This window comes from Rhinoraja longicauda, chromosome 6 (assembly GCF_053455715.1).
Source record: "Rhinoraja longicauda isolate Sanriku21f chromosome 6, sRhiLon1.1, whole genome shotgun sequence".
Lineage (NCBI taxonomy): Eukaryota > Metazoa > Chordata > Chondrichthyes > Rajiformes > Arhynchobatidae > Rhinoraja > Rhinoraja longicauda.
In genome coordinates, this window is record NC_135958.1 from 78,716,138 (window position 1) to 78,742,901 (window position 26,764).

General features: G+C 40.9%; 1 protein-coding gene across 12 annotated transcripts in view; it reads right to left on the reverse strand.

Moving 5' to 3' along the window:
• bptf (bromodomain PHD finger transcription factor) overlaps nucleotides 1–26,764 on the reverse strand; it is a 112,471-nt gene that overhangs the window by 15,884 nt on the left and 69,823 nt on the right. For 6 of the 12 annotated variants that reach the window (XM_078401424.1, XM_078401426.1, XM_078401422.1 and 3 more), the window contains 10 exons: nucleotides 26,052–26,298; nucleotides 20,850–21,014; nucleotides 17,272–17,423; nucleotides 16,191–16,326; nucleotides 13,610–13,845; nucleotides 11,261–11,480; nucleotides 9,641–10,248; nucleotides 7,440–7,525; nucleotides 4,829–5,054; nucleotides 1,585–1,832 (listed from right to left, as the gene is read on the reverse strand). In XM_078401424.1, the coding sequence (XP_078257550.1) occupies nucleotides 1,585–1,832; nucleotides 4,829–5,054; nucleotides 7,440–7,525; nucleotides 9,641–10,248; nucleotides 11,261–11,480; nucleotides 13,610–13,845; nucleotides 16,191–16,326; nucleotides 17,272–17,423; nucleotides 20,850–21,014; nucleotides 26,052–26,298 (2,324 nt within the window). The remainder of the gene's footprint in view (nucleotides 1–1,584; nucleotides 1,833–4,828; nucleotides 5,055–7,439; nucleotides 7,526–9,640; nucleotides 10,249–11,260; nucleotides 11,481–13,609; nucleotides 13,846–16,190; nucleotides 16,327–17,271; nucleotides 17,424–20,849; nucleotides 21,015–26,051; nucleotides 26,299–26,764) is intronic. The other 6 variants (XM_078401423.1, XM_078401420.1, XM_078401428.1 and 3 more) reach the window with 4 other exon arrangements.

Here is a 26,764-nt window from a genome sequence, read left to right on the forward strand (position 1 = left end):
ATTTCATATTGATGCAATAGATCATTATCACTTGCTTTAGGTCAATAATATAGCTCGCGGCCCAAAATTTTGAAGCGTCATTACATCATTTTTTCCGAAATGAAAAATTAAACTGAATTTGTTTGATTTCTGAAGAAATATCCAATCTGGCAGACACTACAAGCAATTGTAGCACAGATCAGTGCCAATCAACAACAAACGTATCCATTCTGCAAATTCCTACAAGACTGCATTTGAATCTCATGCTTTCTAATCAAAGGTTTGAAGTTTTTTCATAGAAAGAATGCCATTTCTGCAAAGTTGTTGGAGTAACAGGGGAGAATAGAACAGTTAGAGTAGTTTTCTACATGTGGCAGAATGTACTAGACTATTCCCGGGAATAATGGCGGACCTATACCATTCTGGCATGATGGTCGGATAGAAAAGAGGAACAACAATCAAACTTAAATGAACAATAGTATGTGATTGCAAATAACATTAAGTTAAGTACAGTCCAATATCTGTTCTATTAACAGGATTATTTAACATCCATAATCCTTTTCAACAGAACATTTACAGAAGTAGATAAGTTAGAAGCAATATCGCTTGATCGTAATTATTTTTTCACAATAAGATTTAAAATGAACAGGAGAATATTGGGTTTATCTGCAAGACACACAAAATATCAACATTATCCAAAAGGACACAATCCCAAAAAGGACACAATTAAGAGGACAGATTATAGGATGAATATGGGGTTCACTCCTTCCTAAATGGAATCCTGAATCATCATTGAGACAAAGTAGTAAAAATTAGTTAAATTTAAGCTATTGTCTCATAAAGTGTAGAAAATATGCCAAATATGTGTTAGTGTATTGGAGTATTCATGTATTATTGACCTGCAAGTTGATCCTACATTCCTGATACGTGCCATACTGTTGAAAAGAAAGAGCAAAGCACCATCTACAGCACTGAAAGCAGCCACTTGGGTTATTTTGGCTGCAGACACTTTATTAAAACAATGAATTTCCAATCCCGCTACAGTGCTCTCTCAGCATCACACTGTAACTTCCTCTGGTTCAAATTTGCATGCTCTTCACTTGAAGCACTGCAACAGAGTCTGCCCCAATAACTCCCCACAACAAATCATTCCATTATTCCAATAGCTTTGCCCATGCAACTTTAAAACCTCCAGATTGTAATGCTAATTCAGAGATTTGTACATGTTCCATACTGCCTTCCTTTACAAATTTGTCAGAAAATCTGGACAGTGGCAATAGTTGTATTGATGTGGACACAAGAACGTAAAAAATATAGGACCAAGTATGGACCACTTGGCCCTCATGCCTGCCCCAACATTCAACATGATCATAGCTGATCTATGCTGGCCTCAACTCCTCTTCTTGTTCCAGTTTCCCATAATACTCAATGCCCAGAATATTCAAATATTTATCTTTCTGAATATGGATACGGAGGTCTTGGATACTAATTCCATGCATCTGCAAGAGCAATGTGATCGCTTTTATATCCTCTTCAATCTTTAACCGAGAGAAATTGCTTCAAATTCTGAAATACAGGCAGAAGAAATATTTGGCTATCACATACTTTGATTCATCATATGGTGTCTTGCAGATACAGTAAAGCTTTGTGTCCTTCTTGGATTCTTTTGAGGTAGTAGAAATCATCTTCTTCTTCTTCACTTTTGCCGGCTCCTTCTCCTCTTCCCTTTTTCGTTTCTGTATCACAACGGACTGTATCACATTTGCAGTTGCAAGGGTCGCTGTGTGCAGAGCAGCTGCCTGTGCCTTCTCTTTCTCTTTCCTCAACTTATTCCTGTCTTTTCTCAATTCCTCCTACCAAATGGAACAAAATTTCAGTTAGTGGAATCTAATTCATGTAAACAACTGTATTAATGCAGCCAAGTGCACAGGAGCAAGGAATGTACGCATGCTTTGATCAGAACATTACTGCAGGGTGTATTCTATATAAGGAACAAAGATATTGCACAGAAAAAATCTTTCAAAGCTCCCAGTTTTGGATTTCACTTCCAGGCTTCTCAGACACAGGAGGACAACTGTCTTGTGCCAGCACTGAAGTTTAAATTCAGAGTGTTTTAATTTACTTAATTAAAACTGAGGTGAGAAGGAACCTTTTCACCCAGAGAATGGTGAATTTGTGTTATTCTCTGCCACAGAAGGCAGTGGAGGCCAATTCACTGGATGAATTTAAAAGATAGAGCTCTAGGGGCTAGTGGAATCAAGGGATATGGGGAGAAGGCAGGCACGGGTTATTGATTGTGGACGATCAGCCATGATCACAATGAATGGCGGTGCTGGCTCGAAGGGCCGAATGGCCTCCTCCTCCTGCATCTATTTTCTATGTTTCTAAGATTCAGTTCTGAAAAATCCTAAACTACTCTTATTGTTCCAGTTTCCCATAATACTCAATGCCCAGAATATTCAAATATTTATCTTTCTGAATATGGATACGGAGGTCTTGGATGCTAATTCCATGCATCTGCAAGAGCAATGTGATCGCTTTTATATCCCCTTCAATCTTTAACTGAGAGAAATTGCTTCAAATTCTGAAATACAGGCACGGTAGCGCAGCGGTAGAGTTGCTGCTTTACAGCGAATGCAGCGCCGGAGACTCAGGTTCGATCCTGACTACGGGAGCTGCACTGTAAGGAGTTTGTACGTTCTCCCCGTGACCTGCGTGGGTTTTCTCCGAGATCTTCGGTTTCCTCCCACAATTAATGTAGGTTAATTGGCTGGGTAAATGTAAAAATTGTCCCTAGTGGGTGTAGGATTGTGTTAATGTACGGGGATCACTGGGCGGCACGGACTTGGTGGGCCGAAAAGGCCTGTTTCCGGCTGTATATATACGATATGATATGATAAGAAATATTTGGCTATCACATACTTTGATTCATCATATGGTGTCTTGCAGATACAGTAAAGCTTTGTATCTGCAAGTCACCTACTTGCATGTCACCTACACATTAATGGAGGCAACTTCTTGTCGGAAATGCCAGCTGCATCTGATAAATTAACTTTGGGTAACTTAAAATGTATGTTTGGTTGAATTGCCTAAGTATTCTCTGGAAGTCACGCATACGTTCTTTGGAAAGAAAGGAAGAACAATCATTCAAACATAACCTAGTTTGAACTTGATCACTGTCTATAAAATCAGAACAAGAACTTCATGTTCTCGACAATTAAGTGCCAAATTGGAGGTAGTTTCTGTTCAAATTTCAGTTTTGGAATCAAATAGGAGATTTAAAGGCTAAATTAAGACACTAAAGGCAAGAATCTTATAACTTATTTCAGATGTGCAAATAACACATTTGAAGCCTCTGGGTTGAAACTGGAAGTGGCAGCAGGGATATGAAATTGACTAAGATGAAATGCAGGGAGTAGTGCTGAACATTGTTTCTGTAACCTGGAAAGAAACACCAAACCCTGGAATAGAACAGTGTATATTAAGATCTCTGTCCCTTCTGATCAATATTAATGTCATGAGTTGGATAAAGAAAGTGTAATTTTATAATCTGCACATGTCATCAAACTCAAACACAGGGAACAGTACGGACAATAGTAGTAAACTTCAGGAGGACAGAGATTAGACGAGTGAAATAGGCAGAATAATGTTTTGTTTCCTTTAGATACAACGCAGAAACAGGCTCTTCGGCCCACCAAGTCCCTGTCAACCAACGATCCCTGCACACCGGGACAATTTTACATTTATACCAAGCCGATTAACCTACAAACTTGTATGTCTTTGCAGTGCGGGAGGAAACCGAAGATCTCGGAGAAAACCCACGCAAGTCACGGGGAGAACCTACAAACTCCATACAGAGAGCACCCGTAGTCAAGATCGAACCCGGATCTCTGGCACTGTGATGCAGTAGCTCTACCTCTATGCCACGGTGCCACCCAATGTGAAGAAATTGATTTTGAAACGATTGAGAAGAGGCAGAACGAACTAAAATTCTGCTATTTTTGAGGGATTTCTGAAGCAGAGACCTGAGATTCACCTGGATGAATTTTTAGCTGGTGGACTATTTGATTAAGCTGTTGCAAAAGCAAATACAGAGATTTGTGGTCTTACAAACAAAGGCATCTAAAGGACAAAAGCAAGAACATTATTTCAAGCCTTTATAAAATAGTAATTGGGGCTTATCCAAAGAACAGATTCTTCCTTTGAACATCACAATTTAGGAAGTTTGATAGTCTTGGGGTTTCAGTACTATGATGAGCCCAAGCAACTGGAGTTAATTTATTTGGAAGGGATTAAAGATAAATTATTGAGAGTTATAAAATTATAAGGACTTCTGATCCAGAAAACAAGGAGAATTGTTACATTAGTTTAGTAAAGTTTAGTTTAGAGATACAGCCTAGAAACAGACCCTTTGGTCCACCAAGTCCATGTTGACCATCGTATTCACACGAATTCTATGTTATCCCACTTTCTCATCCACTCCGTACACTAGTTGATAACCAGAAGAGACAGATTTAACATTATTGGCAGAAAAAAAGAGATGGAGATAGGATGAGTTGAATAGTTGTCTCAAAGGAACTGGTGAAGACACGGTGGGCTAAATGGCTTCCTATGCAGATAGATTTTAAAATTTCATGCAATATAATTCTTGAGAACCTTTGAGCAGCTGAATCCATTGTAACTTTACATAGAACTAAATAGCATCCTTTCAAAGTCAAAATTTCTTCCTCACCATTGTGTAAAATAATATCTTAATCATTGCTGTGTGCTTAGTTTTATGTAACATTTTAGGTTAAAAACAGGTGGAAATATGTTGCGAGAACAAGATGGATGCTTAATGATTACATACCTGCACCTCAATTTGAAGTTCTTCGTCTAATGCTGCCCTTTTCCTTAGGATCTCAGCCTTCAATTGCTCTTTGTGTTTGAACAACAGGGCGGATAGCTTGGTGGCGTTTTGTTTACTGCGCTTCTGTTCCACATTTTCATCTCGCTTTCTCTTCTTTGCTGCTTGCTTTTCTTCCTTATCAATCTTATCCAGGATGTACTTCATGACCTGATTACATACAATCATTCTGTATCCAACAAAAGAAATAAAGAAAACTGATTGCAAATGCACTTCATGGTGATTCAATATATTATCTATCAAAAATTTCACAGCTGATTGTTAACCATAAAAATAAAATTCCATGCAATAAAACTTCTTATTGAATACAAACCATTACATTATGAAAGACATGTTCGGGAAATAACTTTTACTGCCAAGATCAAAGGTTGATTAAGCTCCCTCTTCAGACACACCACTGCAGGGAAAGCATTTAATTTGCTGTTTGTTGTGCAATTTAAACAAAAAGACTTTGACCTATTCTCTAAGACCAAGAACATTAGCTGACTGGACTTGCACCAACAATATCAGTGTGGAAATAAATTGTTACTAATCTTGAGACTTTTACTTTCTGAAATACCATTCAATACTTATATATATTTCTATCTAAACCACTGAGTAGATTGCTATGAAAAACCTATAACTATTCACGATGTCAATTTATCGTTCACAAGTCATGACGGAATGCTTGTATTTTGTCTAGTCCTACATTTCCCTCATCAGTGCCCAACTTGCATGAGCGTTGGTATAAGGATTATGGTTGAAACTTGCCCAAGACGAGAAGATTGAAGATTCAAGTCCCACTCCATGAAAATGTCCAAACGATGTCCAGTTGACACTCTCAGTTAATACACAGTAAGCGCTATGGTGGTGAAGTGCAGTTAAATTAGATGTTAAAATGAAGCAGCATCTTTCTCTTCAAGTGAATGTAAAGGAAATCGAACGGCACCACAATGCAGAGAAATTACTTTATTTGCCCTGTAGATATGTCTCAACACCAGCAAAATAAACATTTCTTGGTAATTTTCCATTGCTGCTTGTGCAAGCAAGTTGTACTTAAAATGGCGCAGACTGCAATGCAACACCCAGAGTCATGAATGATGGTACAAAAGTTTTTGTGCGAAGGTTTTCAGTCAGACATCAAAATCAATGCTTAATATTAAATTTTCAAAAGCTTTCTCGTTTGGAATAAAGAAACTCGGATCTCAAGATTACGGAGATTCGGTATGTAAGAGAGGATTCTCTTGAACTCCTACAGGTGTACAGTAGAGAACATATTGGTTGCATCACGGCCTGGTTCGGCAACTTGAACACCCAGGTGTGAAGAAGACTGCAAAACGTTGTGAACACTGCCCTGTCCATCACGGGTTCTGACCTCCCCACTATCGAAGGGATTTACCAGAGTTGCTGCTTCATTAAGGCAGCCAGCATCATCAGAGACCCACACCATCCTGGCCACCCACTCATTTCACCCCTGCCATCAGGAAGAAGGTACAGGAGCCTGAAAACTGCAACGTCCAGGTTCAGGAACAGCCTCTTCCCGACAGTCATTATGCTATTAAACACCACAACCTCCAATAAGTTCTGAACTACAATAGACTATTATTGCACTATTATTGTTTTTATTGTATGTCTATGTGTGTGTATTGGTGAGTATATATACACACACTTAACTTTTTTTTCTCGTTTATTATATTGTTTACAGTGTACTATGTTTACATATTCTATTGTGCTGCTGCAAGTAAGAATTTCATTGTTCTGTCTGGGACACATGACAATAAAACACTCTTGACACTTGACAAATGACGGAAATACAAAGGTGCAATTTAATCTCAAGATTGCAATTATATTTTATGACAGGCAAATCTGGGCTTCACGTGCATTCTCAGATTTTGTAATGTAAATCGGTATGTGCAATATAAAGTAAAACTGGAGTTCTTATCCATATAAAATTAAATGTTCTGATTAAACTACAAAATATTTTGGTGCTTCAAATAAACCAAATATAGTTACCAAAAGCAAGATCTGTCAATAAGAAACATCTTTTAAGTAATGACTGATAAAAGTGACTCAGAAATCATAAATTGTTGCAAGCAATTACAAAAGATTATGGTGAATAATCCATCGCTGCATTTTGTTAAATTGAGGAGTGGGTCAATTAAAACACCAGGTTAGAGCCAAGTTCTTCAATTACTTCTGTTCTCCACTTCATACAAAACTTGCAGCATCATTGAAGTCCAGGAGAAGACATTTTATTTCAGATTAACCAACTGCTTTCTCACGGCAATTAAAGTTTTGGGGTTGTTTTGTATCATGAAAGAGGGCACTGAACTATTTGCATAAATCAAGAAGCAGTTTCTCATTCTAAATGCCTTTTGTCAATTAAAGGTTAGGGTGGAGTGAAAAGAAAAATGGCTTACTTAAGGAAACTAAACAATCCAAGAGGGTACTGTCAATTCTGTGAAAAATAATTTCCTTGCTGTTTGAGAGACCTTTGACTTCACTGAACGATAAATTATATTTATATACATGTTCATAACTTTATTCAATATTCATTCTCTTTAGGAAAATATACCTCTGGTTTTCTTCCCGCTCAGCAGGCGACATCATTCTACTCTTGGCCTTCAAGTGCTCAATGACAGCATTTTGTTTCATTACCACCTGAATAAAAACAGTTAACACATGAACAATGACTTCATGGAAGGAAATAATAAATATCTTTAAGCTTTAAACAATCACCAGAAGAGAGATGGGGAGAGATGAAGTAATAAATCTATGGATAAAATGCATGATATATTATGGTCATGGGTGGATCACAGTTGGTGGTAGTGGGAGATGGAAATTTTGGTGGTGGTGTTTTAAAAAAAAAAACAGCATGGAAACAGGCTCTTCGGACCACCGAGTCAATGCCAGCCATTGACCACCTATTCACACTAGTTCTGTTATCACACTTTCACATCCACATCCTGAACACTAGGGGCAATGTAGGAGGAAACTTGCACTGTCAAAGGGTGATCGTGCAAACTCCACATGGACAGCACTTGAGATCAGATCAAACCTGGGTCTCTGGAGTTGTGGGCACTGTGCTGCAACCTAATTGAAACATACAGAACAGTGAAAGGTTTGAATAGAGTGGATGTGGAGAGGATGTTTCCACTAACGGGAGAGTCTAGGACTTGAGATCATAGCCTCAGAATTAAAGGACGTTCTTTTAGAAAGGAGATGAGGAGATATTTCTTTAGTCAGAGGGAGGTGAATCTGTGAAATTCTGCCACAGAAGACAATAGAGGCCATCAGTGGATATTTTTAAGGCAGAGATAGATACATTCTTGATTAGTACAGGTGTCAGAGGTTATGGGGAGAACGCAGGACAATGGGGTTAGGAGGGAGAGATAGATCAGCCATGATTGAATGGCGGAGTAGACTTGATGGGCTGAATGGCCTAATTCTACTTTTATTCCTTATGACCATATCATGGTGAGTGTGGGGAAGGATGGAAAAAGTTAGCTAGCAAAGTTTAAGAAACAGAATAAAAAAGGATGGAGAGAGTGAAGGATAGGAATACAGAAATGTTGCCAGGATTATGCTAACACTCGGTGAGATAGTAGTATGACAGAAACAACTACTGGGGAATTAATGTTGTGTCCGTTCTGGAGTGACTATTTTTAAATCTATTCACTGGCTTAATTGCTAATGTACAATGCAACATATAGTATTCAAGTCTACATATAAAAATATTTCAGCATATTATTCCAAACAACAAAAGAATCAGTTTCAGGCAATAATTTTAGGGAGTTAGTCCAAATTTATGACTTTAACCACTGGGGTTCAGGCAAATAAGGTTAAACTTCAGATGAAGCATACTGATCATTTGGTTATCAAATTTAAAAAGGCTTCATTAGAAAACCTACAAACAGCACGATTCGGAGAGTTGACCTTTCACCTGTCAGTGACCTTTAATGTCAGCAGGATTCCCGAGATAGTCATTTTGTGTTAAGTTACTGCAGACAGTGAATGGGCTACATAGCCTATGTACCACAGTGAAAGTATTCTTATCTGAAGTGCTCTTAAAAAGCAGTGTTACTTGATTAGTCCAATTTTTCAAGAATCAATATACAATGCAGTTCCTCAAAAGAAATTAGGTTAAAATATGTTTCAGAGGAAGATGCAATGTAAATTAGCAGACTGCATATTTGCAGGTGTAATTCTTTGTAGCATCAATTTCTAATTACTGCACTCGCAGAAATAGAGAGATCAGCTTCTAGAAAACCAAACAAAAACCTCTTGCTGTGATGCATGTCAAACTGATGTGAATCATGATGTGATGTCAAACATTCCGCACAAGATGAGAATTCCTTATTTGAAAGTAGAATGTACAGGCTCAATTCCTATCCTTAATTTACAATTCCCAAAACACTTGCTGAAATTTAGTTTTAGAGATACTGCGTGGAAAAAGACCCTTCGGCCCACTGAGTCTGTGCTGACCAACGATCACCCATACGCCAGTTCTGTCCCAGATACCAAGGACAATTTACAGAAGCCAATTAACCTACAAACCTGCACATCTTTGGAATGTAGGAGGAAAACAGACCACCCAAAGAAAACCCACCTGGTCACAGGGGTCTCTGGCACAGTAAGACAGCAGCTCTACCACTGTGTCACCTTCCATTTACATGGAAGGAATGGCAGAATGCAAAACTTCTTAATGCCATGTAATCTTAAACAAAACTTCCAGAATGCAGGAGACATATTTAATTCTTTACCAATGATTATTACCTGCTTCTGAATAATTTCATTTTGGTTTGTTGTCTGAAGCAAATATTCTCTTTTAGCCTCTATCTGTAGCTGTTTCTTCTGCTGATGCTGATCACGGATCTGATGGATTCGTTGCAGTTGCTCCTGAACGCTGGCTGTTTGCACACTGACCACATTTTGGATTTGCTGGGCTGGAGTTAGACCTGGCTGCTGAATCTGAACAGGGACCTGAAGTTTAATTTGTTGCTGAACCACCCCCTGAGGAACCTGAGGCAGTGTCTGCATCTCAGTTGCTGCCTGAGTTGTAACTTGGGGTTGAAGTGGAGATGGAAGGACCATTGTCTGAATCTGGGGTTGAGGTTGCTGGACCTGTAACTGAGGCCGAGGTGGGGACTGTACAGTTAGCTGATTCCCAGTCTGCACTTCAGGAACTTGAGCTTGTGGCTGAGCTTGTACCTTGTCAACAGGCTGGGCTTGTGCAGGTTGCGTTTGGACAGGTTGTGCAGAGGATGGTGGTTGAGCGGCAGCTAATGTCTGAACTGGAGAAGATGGTAGAGGCTGAGGTGGTGATTGAATTGGAGATTGTATTTGTTGTGCATTTGTTTGTACCGGTTTCTGTTCCAGTGCAACTGTAGAAGAAGATCAAACATATTCAGCATCTCATAAATATACATACTGTGTCAAAAAATAAGTAATCAATGCCAAATAGACAATAACACAATGGGAACATTTCGCTTTTAAATTCCAATATTATCGGTATAATGATTTTGAGGTTAATTGCTTAGAGAATTAAATTATTCAACTTTATACACACCTTACATGCACAAAGTTAATGATAGGGTAATTTGGTTTAATTTAGTTTAGAGATCACAGCATGGAAACAGACCCTGTAGCCCACCGACCGATTCCATATTGACCATCGAAGGTGGACACAAAATGCTGGAGTAACTCAGTGGGTCAGGCAGCATCTTGGGAGAGAAGGAATGGGTGACGTTTTGGGATGAGACCCTTCTTCAGAAGACCCGGCTGAAGAAGGGTCTCGACCCGAAACATCATCCATTCATTTTCTCCCGAGATGCTGCCTGACCCGCTGAGTTACTCCAGTATTTTGTGTCTACCTTCGATTTAAATATGCACCTGCAGTTTTTTTCCCTACCATATTGACCATCAATCACCTGTTCACACCCCACTTTTGCATCCACTCCCTGCACACTAGGGGTATTTACAGAAGCCAATTAACCTACAAACCCACGTCTTAGGGATGCGAGAGGAAGCCGGAGCACCCGGAGGAAACCCACGCAGTTACAGAGAGAACATGCAAACTCCACATAGACAGCACCCAAGGTCAGTTTCAAATCCGGGTCTCTGGCGCTGTGTGCAGCAATGGCTCTACCACCTGCACCATCGTGCTGGCCATAAATCTTACAGAAATAATCTAGTGCTGAGGAATACAAATTTTATTGAAGATGTGATGGTCAGGATTCACTATTTGCTTACATCATAAGAATCACAGGAATGTTCAGTTCCAGCAAAACATTCTGGAAGTAAATGTTTGAGAACCAATTCCAAAAGAATTTATAACAAAGATATTTCATTTAGGACAAACAGCAAAAATACATGATGCCAATATAAATGTCTTACCTGGTGGCACTGTTGTTGCAGTGGCCACTGTGGTTGCAGCTGCTGTTACAGTCGGCAAAGGCGTGAAGAGAAACCTCTGGATAGTTCCACTTGGCATGGCAGCCTGCATCAACTGTTGCCCTGGCCCGGGAATCACCGATACTCCTTGTGGGATAAGCTGAAGCTGTCCAGTTGTTTGCCCCTGACCTTGAATAACCACAGTCAATCCCTGACCTCCACTCTGCAACAACATCAGCAGCATGATGACCAATTAGAAGTGAGTCGTGTTAGTATAAGTATGTATCTACAGTGCCCTCCATAATGTTTGGGACAATTTATTTATTTGCCTCTGTGCTTCACAATTTGAGATTTGTAATAGAAAAAAACCCATATGTGGTTAAAGTGCACATTGTCAGATTTTAATAAAGGCCATTTTTATACATTTTGATTGCACCATGTAGAAATTACAGCAATTTATACAGTCCCCCCATTTCAGGGCACCATAATGTTTGGGACAAAGCAATGTCATGAAATTGAAAGTAGTCATGTTTTGTATTTTGTTGCATATCATGACTGCTTGAAGTCTGTGATTCATGGACATCACCAGTTGCTGGGTGTCTTCTCTGGTGATGCTCTGCCAGGCCTGTATTGTAGCCATCTTTAGCTTATGCTTGTTTTGGGGGCTAGTCCCTTTCAGTTTTCCCTTCAGCATATAAAAGGCATGCTCAATTGGATTCAGATCAGGTTATTGACTTGGCCACTTAAGAATTGACTGTTTTTTATCTTTGAAAAACTCCTTTGTTGCTTTAGCAGTACGTTTGGGATCTTGGGCAGTTCCTTCTCTCCTCCATACTTTGCTCTTGCCATCACTCTGATATATGTTAATCTTCGTTTCATCTGTCCACAAGACCTTTTTCCAGAACTGTGGTTGCTCTTTTAAGTACTTCTTGGCAAACTGTAACCCGGCCATCCTATTTTTGCAGCTAACCAGTGGTTTGCATCTTGCAGTGTAGCCTCTGTATTTCTGTTCATGAAGTCCTCCTCGGACAGTGGTCATTGACAAATCCACACCTGACTCCTGAAGAGTGTTTCTGATCTGTTGGACAGGTGTTTGGAGATTTTTCTTTATTATGGAGAGAATTCTTCTGTCATCAGCTGTGGGGGTCTTCCTTGGCCTGCCAGTCCCTTTGCGATTACTAAGCTCACCAATGCTCTCTTTTGTCTCAATGATTGATTTTGGTAAGCCTAAGGTTTGGCTGAAGTCTCTAACAGTTTTATTCTTGTTTCTCAGTCTCATAATGGCTTCTTTGACTTTCATTGGCACAGGTTTGGTCCTCATATTGATAAACAACAATAAAAGTTTCCAAAGGTGATGGAAAGACTGGAGGAAAGACTCAGTGCTCAGAGCTCTCTTCTATCTGCATTATGGAGGCAATTAAACACAACTGAGCAATCACAATCGCCTGTGAAGCCATGTGTCCCAAAATATATAAAAGTACTCTTTAATAAAATCTGACAATGTGCACTTTAACCACATGTATTTTTTTCTATTACAAATCTCAAATTGTGGATTAAGAGGCAAATAAATAAACGATGGGTCTTTGTCCCAAACATTATGGAGGGCACTGTATATTTTAACAAACTGCCCTGCTGCACACTCTTATTGGAACGGATGTAGAGTTACTAATCAACAATGTGAAATAATTTTCAAATTAACAATAAATTAGAACAGTAACAGGACATATACTACTAACTAAAGTCAAAAAGAAAATATCTGAGATTTGTACTGTGCTTTTCATATCCCTGAAGTGCAGTTATTACTGTAATCATGAAATTGTGGTTGCCAGTTTGTCCACAGCAACCACACACAACCATCAATGCAACAATGGCTACTATATAACAACTCCAACCGTCTTGCAATAAAGGCCAATGTGCCATTTGCTGGGCTGCTAACTTTTAAAAATTTGTTCACAAGAATATCTAGATCTGTCTGTCTGTTAAATCTTTCTTAATTTAAATAATAGTCTATAGTTTCCAGGTACTGAAGTGCATAAACTCACACTTTCCAATACTAAACCCAAATGCCACATATTCATCCACTCAAACAGTCTATATTCAGTTATCGAGTCTAAATTTCCTAATTTCAATGTGTTCTTCCCACCTACTTTTAAAAAGATGAGATTGTTGGCCACTATTGGGAAAAACAGCTTCGAATAAATGTAACAATCACTTCCAAATAGAAAACTTAGATCAGCTATTTACCTTCTTGATTTATGGATTGGAATTAAATTACATTTCTGACACGATATGGGGTAGTATTCCTCTAGACTGGCTTTCCTCGTTCCCTACTGGAAACTTTACATTTCTTACCTGTCCCTGTGTGAGTTGAGTGAGCTGTGCCATTGTTAATCGAACCTGTCCCTGTTGTGGCCTTTGGATTGGCTGTTGGCCTTGTGGTGTGGCAGGCCGACTTTGGATAGGCTGCATAGGTGTGCTTGGAGCAGTAACCATCTTCTGGGCGGAATTTTGAACCAAATTGCCTGCATTCGACAATGTTGTTACAGTCTGCCCGCGAATAATCTGGGTGACCACCTGTTGGTTTTGACCTGGAATACAAGTAGAATAACTGGATTAATGTCCATTATGATTAGCAGTATCGCTCACTTTTCATGGTGAGCTTCCTGATCCTCTGTCTTAAATATTGGAAGGTAACAGATCTTCCCAAATTCACCTTTCTATTAATTCAATTGTTCTAAATGGTATTCCTTGACCTTGGTAAACCCGGTAAACTAATGTAACACATCTAATGATTAAATGGTTATTAAATGCAAGGGAAAAAGAAAACCAAGGGAATTAGTGAAATTATTTTGGAATTAAACTAAATTTGCTCGTTCACAGAGTCAATAAATTCACAATGGGCTGATAGCTACCTTTTTACCTTCATGATTCTAGTGAGGTGGTTTAATGGCTCTTCCACAGGTCAAGTAAGGCACGATTGTGGGCAAGAATACCATTTACATGAAACAAAACCATAAAACATTTGAACAATGTACTTAGCACTTCAATTAAGAAAGGGGAGTGGGTTAGGATATTTTGAAATATATACTTGGTTTAAGCATCGGAAAAAGAAACAGGAAAGTGCATCAGTACTAAAATTAGAAGGCAGATGGAGTTTGACCTGTGTTTATTTACAAGTCAAATATCAGAGTGCAGGTTTATTTCCAATGGACCATTCTGGTTTGGTTAACGAACTCGTAATCCTCATGTGAGAGGAGAATATGGTGGTTTTTGATAAATGTCTGTTATTGAATGTTTAAGCAATCAAATGTAGTTATGTGGACAGTTATATAGTTTCCCCCACTCTATATGTAGGAGCCATATATGTTTAGACAGGCTACTATTGGCATATTATATTATTTTGTCAAGATATATCTTGCCATATTATTTTGGACACTTGGGGGTGGTCATTAGATGCACAGGGTGGTGTATATATATGGGCATAAGGGACGGGGAGTGACAGACACAGGGAGGGAGAGCATACAGTTCTCACCAGACCTGGACAGACCAACGACTGGACAGACTTGAAACGTGGGACCAGACCAGGGACAGAGCAGCCAACTACAACTTGTATGTGAAATAAGTAAAGCCTGGTCTGTTCATCTCCTTGTTTGTACAACTACTTCAATAAACGACTAATTAAACTGGAAATAATGACTGGAAGATCTGTTCTGTTGGGTCTGCGTAAGATCATTCCTACTTCCTGTGTAGTAATGGCAATTGGAAAAGTTACTGGAAAAGTCGGAAAGTTGCCATTCCACTATATATCATGCTACCTTTCAAGCAAACTAAGCATAAACATGTTCAGTCTGAAATATCTACATCCTCCAGCTCTGCACAGAGGAAACTTGGACGAACGCCTATGCCTGCATCATTCTTGCCTTGCTCTCGACAGCGGACCATCTCTGAAGTAGATTACCCTCTTTTTGGAAATAGTTATTGAGCTTCATGTTGCAGATTTGATTCAAATTAATTTCACATGTTGCATATGTATTTGTGGGCTTATGCCTTTGTTTATGAAATTTAATTCTTAGATTTGGTTTGCTCAAAAAAAGTTAATTTAAAAATTAAGTTTATTTTCATTTATTCTCATCCCTACTCCAGCAAAATTGAAGCTCAAATGAATTACGTAAATTAAGCTCTCAGATATACGTAGACGTGAAAGCCACAAGATTGCAATGTGAGTATTAGCTGCATAAAACAGAAATACCGATGATGGAGACGCAAATATCTGCAAGTGAATGCAGCTGATTGGCATATTCCAGTTGCAGGGGTACATGCGATTGGCATATTCCAGTTGCAGGAGTACAGGCTGCACTAGGACCAGTGCAGCCACACCATAGGCTTTTTCGCAATGGAACAGTAGAGCACATGAACAGGCCATCTGGCCCACAATACCTGTGCTGAACAAGATATCAGGTTAAACTAATCTCCACTGCCTGCACGTGATCCATTCCCTGCATATTCATGTGCCTAACCAAAAGTCCCTTACATACTACCTTAGCTACTATCGTATTCGCCTCTACCACCACCCCGCCACACCCCAGGTATCTACCATTCTCTTTGTGTGGGAAGTTCCTGCTGTCACAATACATTGAAGAGCATAGCATTGGATAACAGCCTCTCAAACACTGTACCTGTGCATGGTTTAGGGAGTCACACTGCACATCGTGTATGTGCATGTGACAAATAGACTTGACTTGAAACATGAGCGATGATGACACATTGTATGAGAATGTATTGAAATGATGGCACACTAAATGGAGAAAAGATGTGCACCATTTTACAGTATATTAAGTGAAAAAGAAATGGGACCAAGTTTGCAGATGGCGAGTACAAATGGGTTTGTTGATGCACCACATGATAATCTAGGAAATACAAAAGGTAAACCTACTGGCTGGGAGTATACCTTGTTGCAACATCAAAGGTGTTCGTATTATAGTCTTCCCAATTGCTGCTGTCTGTTGAAAGGGTGTCCTTATCACTGTAACACCAGGGCGTATCTGCGTCATTCCTCCTGTGGTAAGAACCTGGCATAAAACATTAAATAATATTAATTACAAAATAGCAATTATAATGCCGAAATACAATATTATCAGAGGTTACAAAAACTCTTAAGAATAGGTGTAGCTATTTCCCAACAAAGTTAAATTAATTAAAACATGTTTCTATCAGCAACTCCATGGTTACTAAATTCAAAGTGTTCAATGTGGACACAAGGAACTGCAGGTGTCTGTATCTTGAGCAAAACTCAAGGTGCTGGAGGAACTCAGTGGTTCAGGCAGCATCTGGGGAGGGAATGGTGAGACAATGTTTTGGGTGGGGACCCTTCTTTAGACTGACAAAGGGTTATGACCAGAAACATCTTCTGTCCATTCCCTCCACAGATTATGCCTAAACCGATGTGTTCCTCCAGCACTTCGCGTTTGGCTCAAAATCTTCAAATTTGATGAACAGACTATGTACCCGATAAAACTGAACTAAACTGAAACTGCCAAAGGTCTAAACTGCCGAAACCCAATGTAATATGACACAAGAACCATCTTCAATTATTTGTGTGCGTGCAATAACCCAGTTGCCTGTTGCTGAACTGCACTCGGCCTAGAACAAGGAATTAAACAGCCATTTGCCCCATCATGCATACTTTTACCTCATTCACATAATAAAGATATCACTGGCAAAGTTAGTATTTATTACTCTCTCACTGCTAATGAACTGCAGCATGTAGTTAAAAAGAGAAGGCCAGGATTTCGTAACAATGTAGGAAAAATGATACATGTCTAAAAAGGTAGTTTGAGGTGATGGGAGTTATCATATCCCTGCTGGAACTGTTCTTATGCATCATGTAACTTGAATACACTCCAGCAGATAAATGATACTTTTTAATGTTGAATTAGGAACATCAAGTATAACTGCACAGATCCATTCTTTAAAACAAATTGATTTAAAATATGAGTAATCAAAATAGTAAGTACCTGTACCTGCTGAGTTGATGTTGTTGCACCTGGTGCATTCTGTCGCAGAGTTACTGTGGCAGTTCTTGGTTGGAATGAAGTAAAGGTTTGCTGGCTTGAAGTGGTGCCCGATGGAATGATTCCCAAAACTTTCTGCTGCACCTGAACTACTCCTACAATAATGACAGGGAAAACTCACCGTTCATCAAGAGCAATCACTACCCATGCATTAGACAATGGTACAGTGCCCTCCATAATGTTTGGGACAAAGACCCATCATTTATTTATTTGCCTCTGTACTCCACAATTTGAGATTTGTAATAGAAAAAAATCAAGTGGTTAAAGTGCACATTGTCAGATTTTAATAAAGGCCATTTTTATACATTTTACAATAGACAATAGGTGCAGGAGTAGGCCATTCGGCCCTTCGAGCCAGCACCATCATTCACCGTGATCATGGCTGATCATTTTGGTTTCACCATGTGGAAATTACAGCAGAGTTTATGCATAGTCCCCTCATTTCAGGGCACCATAATGTTTGGGACACAGCAATGTCATGTAAATGAAAGTAGTCATGTTTAGTATTTTGTCGCATATCCTTTGCATGTAATGACTGCTTGAAGTCTGCGATTCATGGACATCACCAGTTGCTGGGTGTCTTCTGTGGTGATGCTCTGCCAGGCCTGTATTGCAGCCATCTTTAGCTTATGCTTGTTTTGGGGGCTAGTCCCCTTCAGTTTTCTCTGTGAAAAACTCATGTGTTGCTTAAGCAGTATGTTTGGGATCATTGTCTTGCTGTAGAATGAACCGCCGGCTAATGTTTGAGGCATTTGTTTGAACTTGAGCAGATAGGATGTGTCTATACACTTCTGAATTCATTATGCTACTACCATCAGCAGTTGTATCATCAATGACGATAAGTGAGCCAGTACCTTCAGCAGCCATACATGCCCAGGCCATAACACCCCAACCACAGATGAGGTGGTATGCTTTGGATCTTGGGCAGTTCCTTCTCTCATCCATACTTTGCTCTTGCCATCACTCTGATACAAGTTAATCTTCGTTTCATCTGTCCACTAGACCGTTTACCAGAACTGTGGTTGCTCTTTTAAGTACTTCTTGGCAAACTGTAAACCGGCCATCGTATTTTTGCGGCTAACCAGTGGTTTGCATCTTGCAGTGTAGCCTCTGTATTTCTGTTCATGAAGCCCTCCTCGGACAGTGGTCATTGACAAATCCACACCTGACTACTGAAGAGTGTTTCTGATCTGTCAGACAGGTGTTTGTGGATTTTTCTTTATTACAGAGAGAATTCTTCTGTCATCAGCTGTGGCGGTCTTCCTTGGCCTGCCAGTCCCTTTGCGATTAGTAAGCTCACCAGTGCTCTCTTTCTTCTTAATGATGTTCCAAACAGTTGATTTTGGTAAACCTAAGGTTTGGCTGATGTTTCTAGCAGTTTTATTTGTGCTTCTCAGTCTCATAGTGGCTTCAATAGACAATAGACAATAGGTGCAGGAGTAGGCCATTCAGCCCTTCGAGCCAGCACCGCCATTCAATGCGATCATGGCTGATCACTCTCAATCAGTACCCCGTTCCTGCCTTCTCCCCATACCCCCTCACTCCGCTATCCTTAAGAAACCAAAATGTTTAAAAAAAGGCCTTTATTAAAATCTGACAATGTGCACTTTAACCACATGATTTTTTTCTATTACAATCTCAAATTGTGGAGTAGAGGCAAATAAATAAATGAGTCTTTGTCCCAAACATTATGGAGGACACGGTAAATGGTTGTTCATACAGTTCCAATCTCAATTGTTCAGACTGTTTCAGGACATAGAGATAATGGCAAAAAATTATGTTCATAGATCTTATGTCTAAGGTAGATGGTTCTGTGGTGATTAGAAACTACTGAAGACAGAACAGTCGAATGTTTGACCAAATACGACCCGATCAGAGGAGTTAACATGAATCCATAAAACTTCTCAGATGAAAGATCAATTACTCTGCTTCTTTCATCACAGATTCAACCCGAATATTTCCTCTTTTATGACAGTTTGCTGTAGCAAACAGCTGAATTTTATGATGATGCTGCCAATGTTAAAAAAAGCTATATATTTTACTATAAAAGTAAAAGGAAAGCATTTAATATGTTTCTACAAAAGAAACGTCGTAAAAATGAATACTGCGTGGAATCGGTGCCAATGTTTACCATGTTCACCAGGTAAATGAGGCTTAAGTTTACTGATGACATTGGCAGCACAGTAAGCAGAGGTGATAAAATATTTATATAGAGCTGCCTACACATCTATTACTTGGAAATTCAAAAAAACAATTCCTGCCCAATTCCTAAAACTTAATGAGCAATCAATCACAACGTTTATATTAGAATGCAGTCACTTAAACGCAGTTGACTGTTTTCTACTTTGCTATGTCCACATGGAATGGAATTCATGGCATGTTTTAAAACAATAATAAATTGTTGTGACAACTGTCACCTTTGACTTCCTGGAAACATGTGAACGCACAAAAGATTCTGATGTCATCTTCAACGTTACAAAGCCGTGCTTCAAATGCAAAGAAACACAATCCAAGAGCTAACAACATCTCTGACTGAAGATAGACACCAAGGACAGAGTCAGGCAGCATCTCTGGAGAAAAAAGGAGCTCCACCCTCACTTGGTCATCTGTTGTTGGCCGCGCTTTTCTTTTTCTGGCCTTTTCTTACATCCAGTTCCCTTCCCTCTACTTTCAGCTTGTCCACTGAGCCACTTGAGGTGATGGGTAAACACTACCCTATGCACTTGCTGCTCTGTGCACTTCTTTTGAATGGTGCTTAATATGGAGAAGTACTGACTCATCAGCTGAGGCAAGGAGGCAGATAAACAGCAGGGTTTATTTGTTTGTTTAACCTGAAGCCACAATAGTTAATGGGGTCCACTGTCAATGTTAAGAACTTGCAGGAGCACTATCTCAGTATAAACCACTCACGGGATGCTCTGCTGGCTGTTTCCATCTGGTGGGACATGCATTGTGGTGGAGGAGACTGGGATAAAGAGTGCAATTCTGTGAATATAACAACACGAGGTTGAAACTGGGCTGGACTGGAGCAGCTCTTGTGGCTTGCAGAAGTCCCCAAATATTTGCAAAAGGACAGTGCAGAGAGGCACTGGGGCCAAATGTCTTATTTTAAAAATGAAGATAATTGGGTCACCAACTGAGCTCACATACTACCATGCCCCACCTTTCGCTGCTGTCTGAGGTCATCAGCTTTTCCACCCCATGCTAAGTTCAGTTTATAAATTTAAGAGGCAATAATGTATGTCACACAACAACAAACATAATTTAAAAGACAACAACAAAAGAGAGCTGTGTAGGAAGGAACTGTAGATGCCGGTTTACACTGAAGATAGACACAAAATGCTGGAGTAACTCAGCGTTCCTCCAGCAATGCTCCTTTTGTTACTCCAGATTCCCACATCTGCAGTCTCTTGTGTCTCTATTTACAAAAGGATACGGCATCCAGTTATACCCTGACAGACATTGGTGTAACAATTTAACCCTCCATCACATAAATAACACATTAATAGACTCCACCCTACCTCCTTGAGTGGTTGGCACATTGACGGTGAGGATTTTGCTGTTTGCAGGGAGTGGAAGCTTGCCAGTTATCACCTTACCCGTCATGGTTACCGGGCTCCCCGTGATTTGGAACGTCTGACCTGCGGTGGCAATTGTTGTACCTGCAGTGGCAACTGTGCTGGTGACTAATAGATAGCCAGAGAATAAAACTACTTACTTATACTTGCAAACATGTATAGAATAAAAGCTAGTGTTTGAAGAAATTATTGTGTCTGCTGTTAAACAATAAAACCAAATTAAAAAAGCAAATACTGAAAAGAGCTGAGCATGCACGTCTGATAAAAAAATATGCATATTTTTGTCTTTTTGACTCTACAAGTAACCAAATGTAGTTTAGTCAAATAATGATGAGATGCTACTAACCCACTTGTGTACGATTAGCAACCACTGATGCATAATTAAATGCATTCAAACTATTTAAATATACAAACTGATCTGTTGCAAAATAGGTACATTTTTAAATTCAAGACTTTCTATTAAGCATGACTGAAAACCTTGCAAGTTCTTTCATTCCCCAGCTGATATCCAATATATTATGTTGTGGCGGTCCCGGGGGATCAGGCCACTCCTTGGGTCAGCCCCCTCGTTACGTGACAGACAGGCGTAAGGGGTTAAAAGCCAGCCCGTTGGGAGGCGTGGCTCATCCCTAGGTGGACTACGCTGTGAGCGGGAGCTCACAGCCTAATAAAGAACCTTATCTTAAACTGCCTGGCGTCTTGCCTTTTCTCTGGCCTCCGCCAGGCCACTACACTGGTGACCCCGACGTGATTTTGCCCTCCACGAAACGAATTGAGGTGGTGTACTCAGACACATACCGTGGTCGATCGCTTCACGCGGTGGCCTCTTCACCGTGGTCGATCGTTTCACGCGGTGGCCGGAGGCCATTCCGCTGGCGGACACCTCGACGGCCACCTGCGCTCGGGCCTTGGCGGCGCACTGGATCGCCCGGTTCGGGGTGCCACTGGACATTACATCCGACCGGGGGCCGCAGTTCACTTCGGAACTGTGGTCGGCCATGGCACGACTCTTGGGTGTCCGCCTACACCACACTACGGCGTACCATCCACAGTCGAATGGGTTGGTGGAGCGCTTTCACCGCCAGCTGAAGGCTGCCCTGAAGGCTCGGCTCACGGGCCCAGACTGGGTGGACGCCCTGCCGTGGGTTTTGCTGGGGATCCGCACCGCACCCAAGGAGGACTTGGCCTCCTCCTCTGCCGAGTTGGTGTACGGGGCCCCCTTGACGGTTCCCGGGGAGTTCATCCCACCGGCGCAAGGTCGAGTGGAGCAGCCTTCTGACGCCCTGCAACGTCTTTGGCAGACGGTGGGCAGGCTGGCCAACGTCACGTCATGGGACCTTCCATCCACACGTCCCTGCCGCTCTGGAGGACTGCCAGTTTGTGTTCCTGCGCAGGGACGCGCACCGATCACCTCTCCAGCGGCCGTACGAGGGCCCCTTCCGGGTCCTGCAACACGGCTCGGCCACATTCGTTCTGGACATGGGGGGTCGCAGCGAGACTGTTTCGGTCGCACGGCTGAAGCCGGCACACGTGGACATTGATCGGCCGGTGCCGGTTGCGCAGCCCCGCCCGCGCGGTCGCCCCCCGTCCACGTTACCCCCACCAGTGTCTGCTACGACCCCTCCACCTGTCGGTCAGTAGCCGGTCCCTGCGCCGGTCATGGTGCGCACCCGGGCTGGTCGCCTCGTGCGCCCTCCTGTCCGTTTTGTACCTCCGGTTCTTGGGGGGGGGGGGGTCCTGTGGCGGTCCCGGGGGATCAGGCCACTCCTTGGGTCAGCCCCCTCATTACGTGACGGACAGGCGTAAGGGGTTAAAAGCCAGCCCGTTGGGAGGCGTGGCTCATCCCTAGGTGGACTACGCTGTGAGCAGGAGCTCACAGCCTAATAAAGAACCTTATCTTAAACTGCCTGGCGTCTTGCCTTTTCTCTGGCCTCCGCCAGGCCACTACAATGTCATGCATAGTTCAGCAACCCTTGATGAACACAGACGGCTTTGTGCCTTTCCCACTCAAGGACAGCGTTTTGGAACACTGCCCAATTCTCCTCCTCAGCCCTGTGACAAATGCCAAATGTACAATGATGTGCAAAAATAAGAACAAAGAAATAATTAATAATAACAAAACAAATTTCTCGTATGTTGCAAAACATACTTGGCTAATAAAGTATGATTATGATTAATTAATGTATATTTTCAATGCTCTATTTACATTTTGAGACCTTCATTACAGATGAAACCAGTTAAATAGGCCATTATCATGAATTGTTTCCAAACAGAGTGTTAAAGCCAAGGAAGAGGCATATAAATTGGCCAGAGGAAGCGGCAAACCAGAAGACTGGAAATTTAGAACTCAACAGAGGAGGACAGAGTTAATTAAGAGGGGGGGGGGGGGGGGGAGAGCATGAAAGAAAGCTTGCGGGAAATATAAAAAACTGACTGTAAAAGTTTCTATAGGTATGTAAAGAGGAAACGATTAGTGAAGACGAATGTAGGCCCCTTACGGTCAGAGACAGGTGAATTTATAATGGGAAACAAGGAAATGGCAGAACAGTTAAATGAATACTGGTTCTATCTTCACTAAGGAAGACAAACATTCTCCTGGAAATACTAGGGGACCGAGGATCTAGTGGGAGGGGGGAACTGAAGGGAATCCACATTAGTCAGAAAATTGTGTTAGGTAAACTGTTGGGACTGAAGGCAGATAAATCCCCAGGGCCAGGTGGTCTGCATCTCAGAGTATTCAAGGAGGTGGCCCTGGAAATCGTGGATGCATTGGTGATTATTTTCCAATGTTCTATAGACTCTGGATCAGTTCTTGTGGACTGGAGGGTAGCCAATGTAACTCCACATTTTAAGAAAGGATGGAGAGAGAAAACGGGGAATTATAGACCAGTTAGCCTTACATCGGGAGTGGGGGAAGATGCTGGAGTCGATTATTAAAGGTATGTAGGTTAATTGGCTGGGTAAATGTAAAAATTGTCCCTAGTGGGTGTAGGATAGTGTTAATGTACAGGATCGCTGGGCGGCACGGACTTGGTGGGCCGAAAAGGCCTGTTTCCGGCTGTATATATATGATATGATATGATATGATAATAGCAGCCCATTTGGAAAGCAGTGACAGGATCGGTCAATCATGCTTGATTAATCTTCTGGAACTTTTTGAGTAAGTAGAATGGATAAGGGAGAGCCAGTGGATGTGGTGTATGTAGACTTTCAAAAAGCCTTTGACAAGGTCCCACACAAGAGATTAGTGTGCAAAATTAGAGCACATGGTATTGGGGGTAGGGTGTTGACATGGATAGAGAACTGGTTGGCAGACAGGAAGCAAAGAGTAGGAATTAACGGGTCCTTTTCAGAATGGCAGGCAGTGGCTAGTGGGGTGCCATAAGGCTCGGAACTGGGACCCCAGATGTTTACAATATATATATTAATGATTTAGACAAGGGAATTAAATGTGACATCTATAACTTTGCGGATGATACAAAGCTGGGTGGCAGTGTGAGCTACGAGGAGGATGCTATGAGGCTGCAAGATGACTTGGATAGGTTGGGTGTGTGGGCAGAAGCATGGCAGATACAGTATAATGTGGATAAATGTGAGGTTATCCACTTTAGTGGCAAGAACAGGAAGGCAGATTATTATCTGAATGGTGTCAGATTAGGAGAAGGGGAGGTGCAACGAGACCTGGTTGTATTTGTACATCAGTCCCTGAAAGTAAGCGTGCAGATACAGCAGGCAGTGAAGAAAGCCAATGGCATGTTGGCCTTCATTGCAAGAGGATTTGAGTTTAGAAGCAAGGAGGTCTTATTGCAGTTGTACAGGGCCCTGGTGAGACCGCACCTGGAGTATTGTCTCCTAATTTGAGGAAGGACATTATTACTATTGAGGGAGTGCAGCATAGGTTCACCAGGTTAATTCCCGGGATGGTGGGACTGAAGTATGATGAAAGAATGGGTCGACTATGCTTGTATTTGCTGGAATTTAAAAGGATGAGAGGGGATCTTATAGAACCATAAAATTCTTAGAGGATTGGACAGGGAAGATGCAAGAAAAATGTTCCCGATGTTGGGGGAGTCCAGAACCATGGATCACAGTTTAAGAATAAGGGGTAGGCCATTTAAGATTGAGATGAGGAAAAACCTTTTCACCCAGAGTTGTGAATCTGTGGAATTCTCTGCCACAGAAGGCAATGGAGGCCGATTCACTGGATGTTTTCAAGAGAGTGTTAAATTTAGCTCTTAGGGCTGAAGGAATCAAGGGATATGGGGGGAAAGCCAGAACGGGGTACTGATTTTGGACTATCAGTCATGATCATATTGAATGGTGGTGTGGGCTCGAAGGGCCGAATGACCTACTCCTGCACCTATTTTCTATGTTTCTGTGTTTCTTACTTGCCGAGTCAAAGACAAAAATATGCAATTTGTTTTTGCTCAACTATGTGTGCTGAGTCAATTTAACACATTGATTAGTGAAGCTGTCTGATCCAGCGAACATGAAGGGGCAAAACCGATGACTCCGAATTTGTTCAGAGAGGCGACAACATTGAAGAAAGCTGCCTACGAAAGGTCTGGCAATCTATGGCAAGAACCTCCTCTTTTTGTCATCAGTTGTTATAAGGCTTTAATTCAATTACATCCCTGGATCTCTGCAATCTGTCATATCAGTCGTCTGGCTGAGCAGCAATTACATTGAAGAATACACAAACAGCATATACTATGAAGCAAAAAAATTCAATATTCAACTTTTCACGCTATAATGTAAAATGAAGATTGGGCAAAACAAATTTAAAGTAGAAGTTTGAAATATTTCATTTTGCATCTTTAGATTCTTTAGATTTTGAAATATTTATGTGAATTAGAAGCCATAATTTACAAAATATGCTTTTTATTTAGGGCCAGGCAGTCTGCTGAGCAATAATAAAGGCTTAGTATATCTTTATAATTCTTGAAAAAAGTCATCAACAACATTAAAAGTTAATTAACTTTCCTCCCCATTTCGCTGGATAAGACAAGCTTCTGCAACATGCTTTTGGTGACACTGAGATAGGAAACTAGCTGCGTATTCAGTTACACTTTGGATCACATTCTTTTGTCACTCACTCTCATATAAATACAAATACTAAGAAGATGCATCCATTAAGACACAAACCTGGTCCACTCTGGCCCTGCTTGATCCAAGTAGCGAAACTCTGCTGAAAATTCTTGTTTGGCTGAATTGTCACTGTAGTTGGTGAACCCACTTTAGTGGTAAAAACCACTTTTGTTCCTTGGGAGACCTGTCCTGCCAATGAGCCTACCATTAACTTCTGGGGAGTGGCAATAGTGGTAGTGTTGGTCGCAGAGGCAGGAGCAGCAGAATTAGGCGTGGCTGACAACTTTTGCTGCTCAAGACGCTTCTGTCAAGGTACAATAAAAGTTACCAAAGGTTTTTCAAGAACCAAAAATATCTTCACATAAAAACAAAAGACATGCTTAACAATATTTACATCTTCAGATCGACAAGGAAATATCCCAGTCTGCTATTCTCATCCTTCACTCCCTAGGTACAAACTAATCTTAACAGATATAAACTGTGGAATATTCAAGTACATTATTATCAATACTGCACTTATGACAGGCATTCAGAGCATTTCCAAACAAAGTGGCATTTAAATAAGTAATTTAACTGTACTTTTCTGTACCACGCTACAGAAATGTGATAATGTTCAGATTATGAGCTTTTAAACTTTTGATTTCAATTAATTTGAAGTCTTCTCAACCATTTAAAAAATAACTTGTTTAACTGTTTACATATTTGTAGATTAACATGTGGTGCATTTTTAAAAATGAAATGGTAATAACACTTAATTACTGAAAACATTT